Source organism: Lissotriton vulgaris, chromosome 10, assembly GCF_964263255.1.
Source record: "Lissotriton vulgaris chromosome 10, aLisVul1.2, whole genome shotgun sequence".
In the NCBI taxonomy this organism is placed as follows: Eukaryota; Metazoa; Chordata; class Amphibia; order Caudata; family Salamandridae; genus Lissotriton; species Lissotriton vulgaris.
Genome location: NC_141698.1, coordinates 665,785,282 through 665,798,004, shown reverse-complemented (window position 1 = coordinate 665,798,004; position 12,723 = coordinate 665,785,282). Strand labels below are relative to the sequence as shown.

At 43.6% G+C, this 12,723-nt stretch overlaps 1 protein-coding gene across 2 annotated transcripts in view; it reads left to right on the top strand.

Moving 5' to 3' along the window:
• PTPRN2 (protein tyrosine phosphatase receptor type N2) overlaps window positions 1-12,723 on the top strand; it is a 2,289,968-nt gene that overhangs the window by 1,078,887 nt on the left and 1,198,358 nt on the right. The window contains exons 8-9 of one of the 2 annotated variants that reach the window (XM_086941498.1): window positions 5,248-5,285; window positions 9,964-10,364. In XM_086941498.1, coding sequence (XP_086797624.1) covers window positions 5,248-5,285; window positions 9,964-10,364 — 439 coding nt within the window. Of the gene's footprint in view, window positions 1-5,247; window positions 5,286-9,963; window positions 10,433-12,723 lie in introns of both variants that reach the window. The other variant, XM_086941499.1, reaches the window with a different exon arrangement.

Sequence of the window (12,723 nt, the reverse complement as noted above, 5' to 3'; positions counted from 1 at the left end):
GTTTATTGATAAGGGTGGACACTCCACTGCCCAAATGACCTTAAACAGAACGAAGGGCTTTGCCCTGGCAGTTTCAATAAGAAATCTTAACTACCGACTGAGTGGTCCATTGCTTCTTCCCTTAGCCCAAGTCACACGGGCAAAACTCCTACCAACAATAACCTTTGGCAGCGAGGCACAGAGGGGCAGGGATTCTAAATTACTACACAGCATGGTCACAACAGCATACCGAATGATCTTTGGCCTGCCAAAACATACCTCACCAGAAAAGATCAGGTTAGAGTTTGGCATCCAAAAACAGACCCTGGCAAGGCAAGGAGCATATATCATCTTTTGGGACAAAGTACAGAAATCTATACTAGGAACTCTCAACTATTACTTGTGGTTAGAACTGCAACAGCAGACTTCATCATCTGCCGCAAAATGTTTTCAAACAAGTCTGATCAACATGGGGCTAACTCACCTCTGGGAAACACCTACCATTAACTGCATATTTAGAAAGCTAGTATGAAAAGCAGTCAAACTCCTACCATAGATTTAGGACAAAGCTTCCCTGTCAAAAAGGGTTCATGGCTGGATGACTCTTAACACATACTCGATCCCCCTTGCTCAAAAATATTTAGCTTTGGGGTACTCTAAAACTATAACAATTACATTTTTTAAACATTAACTAGGCCTGCTTCTATGCACAAAGCACTTTCCACATTGGCTGAAGGCTCAAAGTGACTCCACATGCCGCATGCGTAGCGTAGCACAGGAGGACATGTTGCAACTACTTTGTACTTGTAAGGAACTCATGAACGAACGGAAACAACTTTTAAAACCATATTTTAACCAAAGAGGCATTCATACCCAGACTGTGCTGGCCTGCTTCACACCTGAAAAACCACTGCTGAATTGCCGCTTGGTGAAGTTCCTGAGACAGGCAGGGAAAAAAATGCCAGAGTCCTTGGAAGAAGTCCCAGGCCCAAACTGCAACATCCTCCACATTGGTTTTAAGTAACTATGCTAATAAAATAAACTTGAAACCCCTCTTGCATCTTTAATCCACTACTAGACACTCCCTGTCCCTTTATTTCACTCTTGCAGGTTCCTGCTTTCTCTTTTTCTGACTTTTTTTCCATCTTTCTCTTCCTTTGTCTTTCAGATTTGTGTGGTATTTCCTCCTTTGAGCTAGGTAAATATTTGTTTGGGAAAAATAAGTAAAAGACACATAATTGATAGATGAAATGCAGAACAAATCTAAACATTCACCCCCAGTAAAGAGATCTGGGTTAAATACATCATTCGTTTGCTCACCATGCCACCCCAGTTTAAACCTGGCCATATGCAAATCAGTCTTGACCCTGTGCCTCATGGGAACATTCCAGCCCGAACTGCCAAGCCAGGTCCTCCCTGGACCGGAAAAAAGCATCCTAGGACCGGTTTCGGGGTCTCACCACTCTTCAGCCAGGATAGCTTGATTCCAGTGCCACAGTGAGCCCAGGACCCACGTCTGGGCATACCTAGCGCACTTAGGGCGAGAAAGCAAAAGACACACAATTGATGGATGGAATGCAGAACAAATCAAAACATTCACCCCAGTAAAGAGATCTGGGTTAAATCCATCATTCTTTTGCTCACCATGTCACCCCAGTTTAGACCTGGCCATCTGCAAATCAGTCTTGAGCCTGTGCCTCATGGGAACAGTCCAGCCCGAACTGCCAAGAAAGATCCTCCCTGAAAATGGATTTAGGCCCAGATCTCTGTACTGGGGTGGTTGTATGACATTGTTCTGCATTCTGTCCATCAATTGTTCTTTTTGCATTCGTCACCCCGAGTGGGACAGGTATGCCCAGACGAGGGTCCCGTGCTCTCCACGCCACTGGAGTCATGCTATCCTGGCTGATGAGGGTTGAAAGCCTGACACTGGTCCTAGGATGCTTGATTCCAGTCCTGGGAGGACTTGGCCTGGCAGTTCGGGCTGGACTGTTCCCATTGGGTGCAGGGTCAAGACTGATTTGCATATGGCTGGGTCAAAACTGGAATGGTATGTTGAACAAAACAATGATGGATTTAGGCCCAGATCTCTGCAGTGGGGTGAATGTATGACATTGATCTGCATTCTGTCCATCAACTGTTCTATTTGAATTTGTCACCCTGAGTGGGACGGGTATGCCCAGATGTGGGTCCCGTGCTCTCCATGCCACTCGAGTCAAGCTATCCTGGCTGATGAGGGTTGAAAGCCTGACACCGGTCCTAGGATGCTTGATTCCAGTCCTGGGAAGACCTGGCCCGGCAGTTCGGGCTGGACTGTTCCCATTGGGCGCAGGGTCAAGACTGATTAGCAGAAGGCTGGGTCCAAACTGGAATGGCATGGTGAGCAAAAAAAACAATGGATTTAGGCCCAGATCTCTGTACTGAGGTGAATGTATGACAATGTTCTGCACTCTGTCCATCAATTGTTCTTTTTGCATTTGCCACCCCGAGTGGGACTGGTATGCCCAGATGATGGTCCTTTGCTCTCAATGCCATTGGAGCTAAGCTATCTTGGCTGATGATGGCTGAAAGCCCGGAACCGGCTCTAGGATGCTTGATTCCAGTCCTCGGAGGACCTGGCCTGGCAGTTTGGCCTGGACTGTTCTCATTGGGCGCAGGCTCAGGACTGATTTGCATATGGCTGGGATCTAAACTGGAATGGTGGGCAAAAAAAGTATGGATTTAGGCCCAGATCGCTGTACTAGGGTGAATGTATGACATTGTTCTGCATTCTGTCCATCAATTGTCCTTTTTGCATTTGTGACCCCGAGTGGGACGGGTATGCCCAGACGTGGGTCCTTTGCTCTCAATGCCACTGGAGCCAAGCTATACTGGCTGATGATGGGTGAAAGCCCGAAACCGGCTCTAGGATGCTTGATTCCAGTCCTCTGAGGACCTGGCCTAGCAGTTCGAGCTGGACTGTTCCCATTAGGCGCAGGGTTAAGACTGATTTGCATATGGTTGGGTCCAAACTGGAATGGCATGGTGAGCAAAAAAACGATGGATTTAGGCCCAGATCTCTGTACTGGGGTGAATGTATGACATTGATCTGCATTCTCTCCATCATTTGTTCTTTTTGCATTTGCCATCCCGAGTGGGACGGGTATGCCCAGACTTGGGTCCCGTGCTCTCCATGCCACTCGAGTCAAGCTATACTGCCTGATGAGGGCTGAAAGGCCCAAAACGGTCCTAGGATGCTTGATTCCACTCCTGGGAGAACCTGGCCTGGCAGTTTGGGTTGGACTGGTACCATTGGGTGCAGGGTCAAGACTGATTCGCATATGGCTGTGTCCAAACTGGAATGGCATGGTGAGCAAAAAAGCGATGGATTTAGGCCCAGATCTCTGTAGTGGGGTGAATGTATGACATTGTTCTGCATTCTGTCCATCAATTGTTCTTTTTGCATTTGTCACCCCGAGTGGGACCGGTATAACCAGAAGTGGGTCCCGTGCTCTCCATGCCACGAGAGTCAAGCTATCCTGGCTGATGAGAGCTGAAAGCCCGAAACCGGTCCTAGGATACTTGATTCCAGACCTGGGAGGACCTGGCCTGGCAGTTCGAGCTGGTCTGTTCCCATTGGGCGCAGGGTCAAGGCTGATTTGCAGATGGCTGGGTCCAAACTAGAATGGCATGGTGAGCAAAAAAACGATGGATTTAGTCCCAGATCTCTGTACTGGGGTGAATGTATGACATTGTTCTGCATTCTGTCCATCAATTGTTCTTTTTGCATTTGGGAAAAATAAGTGGCGGTCTCCGAAAATAAGGGCCGGTGGCCCCCACTAGCTACCACTGGTCAGATTAGGCACAGATGCACGAATGAAGCACTGTATAAAAAGCAAGTTTGTTTTGTAAGTGTAAAATAAAATAGGACCTAACAGCTGGTGGGTGGGAAGTGGACTGTGGACATTGTGCTAATCAGTTTGGCCAAGACATTATGGTATTCAGTTTGGCCAAAGGAGGAGACTGCATTATGCCACTCTCTTTGAAAATAGTTCAAATCCTGTGCATTCATATGAAAAAACATTAAGACCCCAGGAAAGCAGTTACTTTTGTTCTTGCTGTTCGATTCCCCTATATACAAACCTATGCTCTAATGTACATCTAAAATGGCTGATTGTCATTCTAGGCATCTAAGAGGTTTAAATAATAAAATATAAGCAACACCTTTGCTTCAGGCCTCCACTCTTCTTTATTTCCAATATTAATTATATTAATATATAATTAAAAATGTTTTACAAACACCATGTTTGTTTATTTCCACGTGGTCTTTGCCCCTTTCAAAATAATAATCTTCGAAGTTCTGTGTTTCATTGGTCAGTACATTTTCTGGTTTTGAAATTCTACTTGTAATTGAAGGACAGAGAAGGTCTGCAAGTCTTCAGTCCTAGTGATGTCTAAGATTGTTTTGTCCCCGATTGTCAGGGCCACTGCCCCGTGTTCTGGGAGTAACATTCTCAGTTTATGGGCCATTATTTTTGGGTTTTTAAGAACAAACTAAGAACAAACTCCCAGGCGGCAGATGGGAGTTTGTGATTAAGTTTATTATTGAAAAACAAATACATTGGCAGGTGAGCCAGTTAAGCATGGTCCCCTCTGGGCCAAGCTTCCAGTGCAATATAAGTGCCATGGTAGGCGCATAGATCTGTATTTATCTGGTGGGGACACATAAATATGGCAGGCACCCGGGAAACAGAGGCCACAACATAGGTTGGTGGGCTTCTTCCAAATTCTAAATCAGCCCATTAGCCATTAGTAAAACACCAAAATGGCACCTGCATGTTTCATGATAAGAATATGTACAATATTTTACTTTTTGATTTCATAGAACACATTTCGTTTGACAAATATTAGCTCAAACAATTTAACAAATATTCAGGATGGAATCTCAGAAATCTCTGCTTCTGGATCCTGGCTAAAGAGAAATAAGATTATGTGATAATGGCATGCCATGATATTTTTGTCATACCTCTGTTTGCAAATTAGATCAGAATAAGTTAATGTGCATTTCTGCTAAGATAATGAGCAGCACAGCAGACTTATCTCACTATTCCACTCTGAGTTTGAATATTCTTCTGAAAGCAGTAAATGCTCACTCAAACTGCACAGCTAATATTGTTCATTGGTATGAATTTATTCTTTCGGGACACCTACATTTTGTTGCTGTTTTTGAAATACCTTATACACTGAGAATTAAATTCCTTTTTTTCCTTCTTTTTTTTTTGTTTACAGAGGATGGACCAAATGAAGATACTGCAGGTGAAGATAAAGTAAGTGTGTATTTATGGATTGTACATTACTTGATATGTTTTACGAATGAAAAACAAAATAGGCCCTTTCCATATATTTGCTTGTTCAAATATTTTGCCTTATTTAAACTGGGTGGCCATTCTTAGGAAAGGGGGAGCATATTCAAAATATATATTCAAGATTCAATGCCATTTACTGTATCTAAATGGAATTATTGTAGCACTGATTAATGTAATATAAGAGTATCGAGGACAAAAGTTTGAATGGTAAGTGCATATAGAGAAGTATAGATTTACTGTTTCGAACTCCACAACTACATACCCAGAAAATATGTTTACAGCTTAAGTACATATATGTGGAGTTATGTATAAAAATCTAGGCCTACCAGAAAATATGTTTTTTTCAATATTTCTTTCCATGATATTATGTCCCATCAATATTCTGGGGTTGATATTGAGGGTGCATATCAAATGGAACTAGTTTACGCAGTAAGTAGTTATGCAGATTTACACATGGACACGTACCTCCTGGCCCTATAATGAACATCCTATAAAGTCTTGCATTCTGGACTTACATAGTTGGAATCCAGAATCACTAACCCACATATCCCTGATAATATGGGACCAAACTACTGAACACTTTTAAAGCTGCCTGGCTTTGGCTGACAAAGGAAAGGGTTGACACTCTTTTTATATTATGATGTAGTTCTGGGAATTTGGTCAATTTGATTGAATAAAAAAGCTGACTTTACTTAGTAAATGTATGCATATCCACGTTTTCTGGTGATTCCTTGATTACAAGTACGGATTTGTGCATCTGTGGTAGACAACTTCATGGAACGTCATACGCTATAATGGCATATTTTTTTTCTGTATTGTGTTTATGGAGAAAGAGTAAACAGAATACCAAAAAGTCACTCTATATCACTGTTTACAAGTTGTGCTGAATTTTCGGACCCCTACGTAAACCCCTGTTTGCACAGGGATCGGAATGCTGAGTTTGTTGGATATTTACTGCATCTGGTAATTACAGGGTGTGCTAAATTTCTCATCCTCTGTTAAATTTCAGCAGATCAAACCTGCCAGAAAGACAAGTCAATTGTTTACGGTAGTTACTGTACCATGCATATGTTGGTGCGTTAAGCACCAAAATAAAAGTTATTCCCCAAAAACCCATAACAGGTGCTATTTATTGCTTCAAATACATAACGTACCCACAGGAGTGGTGGATCATTTGAAGGAAATCTTTTTACAAAGGGTGCTGAAAAATACAGCACAAGATGCGACTGTGGAGCAAACCAAAGTGGTGGTGTGGTGATGTAAAAAACACACATTCTATTCTGTATAATAATAGTGCTAGAACAATAGGTAGATTATGTAGGAATGTAACACTTTTATGTGGTTAACATTTTGGCTACTATATTTCTATATGTAATCAACTAGAGAGAGAGGGAGAAGTATAAATAGTCACTTTTAATCCCTCTAAGGGTAGTATTAAACAAACAACAAAACAGTGCAGCCAAGTGAAAAGAGAACAAGAAATAAATGGCACAAGAAGTCCCTCTTGTTTATTAAAATAACCCTTACTCATCAACCTAGTTGGTGACATGCTTCATCATTGGGTTCCCACCAGAGAGGCAAAGTGCCTCCCTGATGTGCTACACACCTGATTACAGCAGAGCATTTTTTTTGTGATGCAAGTGGGAATGAGTGAAAAGTGAGTTAAAAAGTGCTTAGTTCATCCGTAAGCAAACTTTATTCGTGGAGAACCAAGCACTACTTAAAAGCAGTGTGATGGATGCTATATAAACTGGCTAAATTGACCAGATACATCCATAATACAGAAAAGAAAAGGGTGTGGTTAACATGTTTCTGCCTCCATTCGCTTGTTGCGAGGCTTTTGTCAGGACCAAGACACCACAGCGGTATGTGCATGCTAAGGCGCACCCTAACCTGTGGTGTAGAAAGAACCCATATGACTTACGGTTTAAGTAGTGCCCTCAGCATTGGTGAAAGCCATGTGTATTTGAAATATCCGGTGACCTTATGCCATGGGTTATGGTGGGGGGCGTTGGTTTGTAGTCACACATACGCCAAAGCTCAGCACCCGTAAGGAACCTGCATACTCCCTTCCTGATCCCATCCATGGGGTCCACCCTTTTCTTCTCTGTATTATTGATTTATCTGCTCAATTTAGCCAGTTTCTGTAACATCCATCACACTGTTTTTAAGTAGTGCTTCACCCCTTCCATGCGGCCGCGATTCTGCGCCTGTGCAGCAGAATCGCGAGTGGGCGGGTTCATGACGGCCCCCAGCCGTCATCAGCACACGAACACCGTAGTGCATGACGGCTGGGGGCCGTCATCAGCATGGAAGGGGTTAATACTCCACAAATAAAGTTTGTTTACAGAAGAACTAAGCACTTTTTAAATCACTTTTCACTCATTCAGACTTGCATCACAAAAAAACCCGCTCTGCTGTAATCAGGCGTTGTAGCACACCAGGGAGGCACTCAGCCTCCCTGGTGGGTACCCAATGATGAAGCATGTCATCAACTACGTTGGTGAGTTAGGGTTCTTTTAATAAACAAGAGTGACTTCTTGTGCCTTTTTTACTTATTTTCTTGGCCGCACTCTTTTGTTGGTTGTTTAATACTATATTTCTATGGCATGCCACATGCAATTTATAATCCTATCACAGGGTACCTCCACATTAAGACTAAGGGCCTGATTGCGAATCCTGTGTTGGCGGTGTGGTAACCGTCATATAGACGGTATGACTGCCTTATTTCGAGTTTGGTGGTCGGACCGGCACAAGACTGCCACAACTGCTGTGGATCAAGGATCCCACGGCTGTGGTGCACCTGTCAGAGGCCGCAATATGCTGGCGGTGCCGATGCATCACAGCAGAGCATATTATGAGTTGCCTTACTGTAACCCGATCCACAGCGGTGAGCCCCACCTTGAAAAGGGTGGCAGTGAGACAACTCAGGGGGGAATTACAGGGCCAACTGTCACCTCTGTGCATGGGGGTACGTGCAGGGGGGCACATTTTGTGCCCCCCTGTATTTTTACAGCCCCTGCAACTGCACAGACAGAAAGCACAATATTGTGCATTTCTGTCTGTGCAGGAATGGGCTGTGGTGCTCCTTCGGTGGTGCCTTTCTAAGGCTCTTCTATGAGCCTTCAAAAGGCACCACCGTGGGACCGCTGCTGCAGGACCGCTCACCAGGATTAAAGTCGTAATTCAGCAGGTGGTCTGACTACGGGTCTGGCAGCCTCGCAGCATGGCAAGTGCATGGCGGCCCACTGCTAGACTGCCAAACTTGTAATCAGGCCCTAAGACACTGACACCATCCAACACTAGAAATATTGAGATATATGCTCAAACAAAGGGCCAGAGTAACTCCCCTTACATAGTGGACAAAGGGAATGAAACACCCAGACTTTGATGGAGTGCAAGGGAATGCTTTTTCCATAGGGAAAATTGTTTCCCTATGGAGAAAAATGTAATTGCAATGGCAAATTGAGCTGGATTTCACCTAAGCAGAGATATACCATGCATATTGCTCATGAAAAACCTGGAAAGCTCTACATGAACAGTACATTCCAGTTCTAAGATAAGGATTTAAAAATCGAGTCAGACTAACTATTTAAATAGAATGTACTTAGCAAGCTAAAGGCAGGGCAGGAAAAAGTAAGCCTAGTGCATACTGATCAGTGTTGTTTATGTTTTGTGCTAGTGAATTAAAGGATGACTCTAAAATTCACATTAACCAAGCAAATCAGATGCAAAGAAATACAATTTGAAATGAAAAACGACTTCAAAGATAAAAAAAACTTGAAACATGGGGATTTCATGAAGCAAAGATCCAGTATAAATTATGTCACCCATTAACATCTTTCAAATTTGACCCCCAACCCGTATCAACAGAAAATGCCCTGGCTTGATCACCTTCACCCTACCTTAGTATATTTCTGTTCATATTGGTCTCCATGTTGCACTCTTTGCAAAGAAATCATATTTTAACATGCATATTAGAATCTCTAAGAAGTAAACAAGTGACTGTATCCATTCACAAAGACATACCTGCTCCCAATCAAAATGCCCGCCCTTAATGGCAAATACATTGCCTCTAACCTGAACCTTTAATGGCCACCAGATGCTCAGGAAGAAGTGAAAGAGGACTGCTCCTTCCTCCACCCTAGTCCTATCCCCTTTAATCCCACCAAATCACCTAGCCAACAGCAACCTTCTGTGTGTCTACACGGGAGACCTTTCCATGTCATTCCTGCAGGCATCCATTGCTGTGCTCTTTTGATTGGTGTTTTCAAAAGATACATTGTTGTGCTTCGGCTACACAACCCATGTCCTTCATAGTGCTGATTTTGAAATACTTTGGTGTGTTTTCTATGTCGTACATTTGGGTTAATTGACCTTGGAAGCAAACACAATACATATATGCTGCTTTTACAAACGTAGTGGCTGATTTATAATTTGGCGGACAGGATAGGATACTTCATCAGAAACGTGAGGGATATTCCATTCGCCATATTACGTATGAAAAATATGCTATGGCACTTGTAATACGGCCAATGCAATATCCGCCACACTTGTGAAAAAGTACCATGACCTTTGAAATTTGAAACAGGCCCTTAGAGTTTTATGTAACTTGATAATGAATTTATTTTTGTTACAGATGAAAGGTGTTGATCCACAATTGATAGACTTCTTAAATGAACATGCAGCAACAGAAGCGCCTCTAAAGGAAGAGATTTTGCCTGAAAGGCCCTATAATGGGGAGTTCATGAAACCAGAGGATTCATACTACTCGTCATCAGAGGAAGACGATGAAGGACGAGATGTTGGGATAGAAAAAGTTAAGAGTCAGACATTCAGCAGGGAACTGACAGCCAAGAAAAAAACAGGCTCTGATCCTGGCTCCAAAGAGCTGAATAATCTCCAGCAGTGGGTGCAGGAGACCATGAAGGAGGATGGAGGAGCCCACGAAGAACCTCAGCAGAGCATGGGTGGTGAACTTCTGCTGGAAGTTAAATCCTCAGACACTGACCAATATGGCTACATCTTGACACAAACAGAGTAAGTGGAAAGAATGCTTTTGTAGATACGACTAAGATTCAAATCCCATTCGATCATGAATTGTGAAAGTGACAAGGAAAGTTTAGGACCACATGCCATTTTGTTGTAGTTGATGAGCATCTACCTTTTTATACTGTGATTTATTTCAGTCCTGGTCGTAGCATCCAGGCAGTTTTACCCTAAGAGGCTTGTACCAAGTGAATTCTGACCCCAGTATTTACTCATAGACAAACTATAATGTATTTCCACTGTCAACTATACCATTCTGGGTAAAGTGTGGCAATAGCATTAGAAGAAAACCCAGTCTATTATACTTTGTTGGGTTAACATCAGAGTGTTGTTGTTGAGGTGGAAATACCAATGGACACTAATTCACTGAAATGCCAGAAATTAGTGGGAGTGGCAAGAATGGATTGAGAAATGCTGACCAAGACCATTTCACCATCAATTAAATCTTTTGTTAGCACTCCTACCACATTCATAGCCCCTTCAGCAGCACTTTATTTGCTTTTGATGGGCCAGGAGAAGACGCAATATGGAAACCATGGACAGTAAAAAATGGTCTGGGTGCTCTGTTTACTTCCTGTTCATGCCACTGCCTGCAAGAAACCTAAGATCAGAGTGATATGGGAGTGCCAAGGCTACCATAGGTGGTAGCTACAACTCCTGACTACCCATAATTGTCATATTTTGATTTTTGCTTGTGAGGAAAATGGACATCTCAGCACATCTGTAAATGTCTTGAAAGACGATTTTGTACTGATATTAATAGTCTAACATGATTGGCATCCTGTTTGAAAAGTAAACCTGGAAAAGCCTGCCCACATAGCACCTTTACATCTGACACCTTGGGCAGATCCCCCTTGTGTTACTGTAGGACAGGAGAGATTATTGCAATTTAATTGGAATATTTTTAAATGAGATGTTTACATAGTCCCAGGAACGTGAAGTAAAAAGACATAACCAACCTCTCTAAAGCAAATTTGAGCCCATGTAGCTTAACACTAATTTGGTGGCACCTTTGAAGATTACAAGATCACAAAGCAACCATCCTTTAATGCTGCAGTACAATCATAGGATGGCACTACAGTGTTTACCGTTGTTGTGTAAGCATTTGTAGGCGTGAGTGAGGATTTTGACAGTGACTCTTTTCTCCACAGGGAGCCAGTGGAGACTTGGTAGGTATTGGCTGATGTGTTCGTGTTGGGGGATGCCGAGGATGAGTCTGGTGGCGGTGTTCTGTATTGTTTGGAGTTTGCGGAGTAGGGACTTGTTGATGCCGGCGTAGAGTGTGTTGGTGATGAGTGCGTAGGTGACTGTCTTCCTTGACTCAGGGAAGATCCACTTGAGGGTCTTGCGGAGGATGCAGAGGGTGTTGAAGCAGCTGAAGGTGACGGCGTTGACCTGTTGGTTCTTGGTGAGTGATGAGTCGAGTACGATGCCGATGATGTTGATTTTCGTGGGGTCGGAGAGGAAGGGTGGGAGTCTGATCCTTTGGCTTCTTCTGGTGAGGAATGATCGGATCCAGTCCAGGGCTGTTCTTTGCATGCCTGCATCGTGTAGTCTGGTGACTAGTGTGCGGTGGGAGACAGTGTTAAAGGCCGCTGATAGGTTGAGTAGGATTAGGGCTGCAGAGTGGCCTTGGTCCAGGAGGTTGCGGATGCCTTCTGTGGCGGTGAGTCGGGCTGACTTTGTGCTGTTGGTGCTTCGGAATCCGGATTGGGATGGGTCGAGGACAGTGTTCTTTTCAATGAATTGTGTCAGTTTCCTGTTTACTCTTTTCTCTGCAACTTTGGCTGCGAAGGGAGGAACAAGAAGGGCTGCTAGTTCTTGAGGTCGGTGGGGTCAGCTGTGGGCTCCATGAGCAGGGGTCTGACTTCTGCGTGCTACCAGTCATTTGGGAAGCTGCCTGTTTTGAGGGTGGTGCTGATGGTGTGTTGTAGTTCAGGTGTGATGGCGGCTGGGGCTCTGTGGTAGATGTGAGTGGGCAGGGGTCGGTGTGGTCCCCAGAGGGACACCTTCCTGCACATGAACAATAATTCCCTATGGTGCACGGGTGCCTGCTTTAGCGCTAAGCAGCTACATTTAACACCTGCACTAGGGGAAATGCAGGGGTGCACTGAATTATTGTAAATATGGCACAACCCTGCATTTGCAGAATGTCAGATCACGGCGTTTACCAATTCTGTTGTAAATATGCCCCCTAGTCTCTTGTATGCTTTTAACCTGCAGGAGCATTTCACTTCAGGACATCAGTTAATATCACTATATTGAGAAGCATTTATTAACATTTTTAATAAATGCCTCCCACTATAGTGATATAAAACTGATCACCCAATCCGAAATGCTCCCACATGTT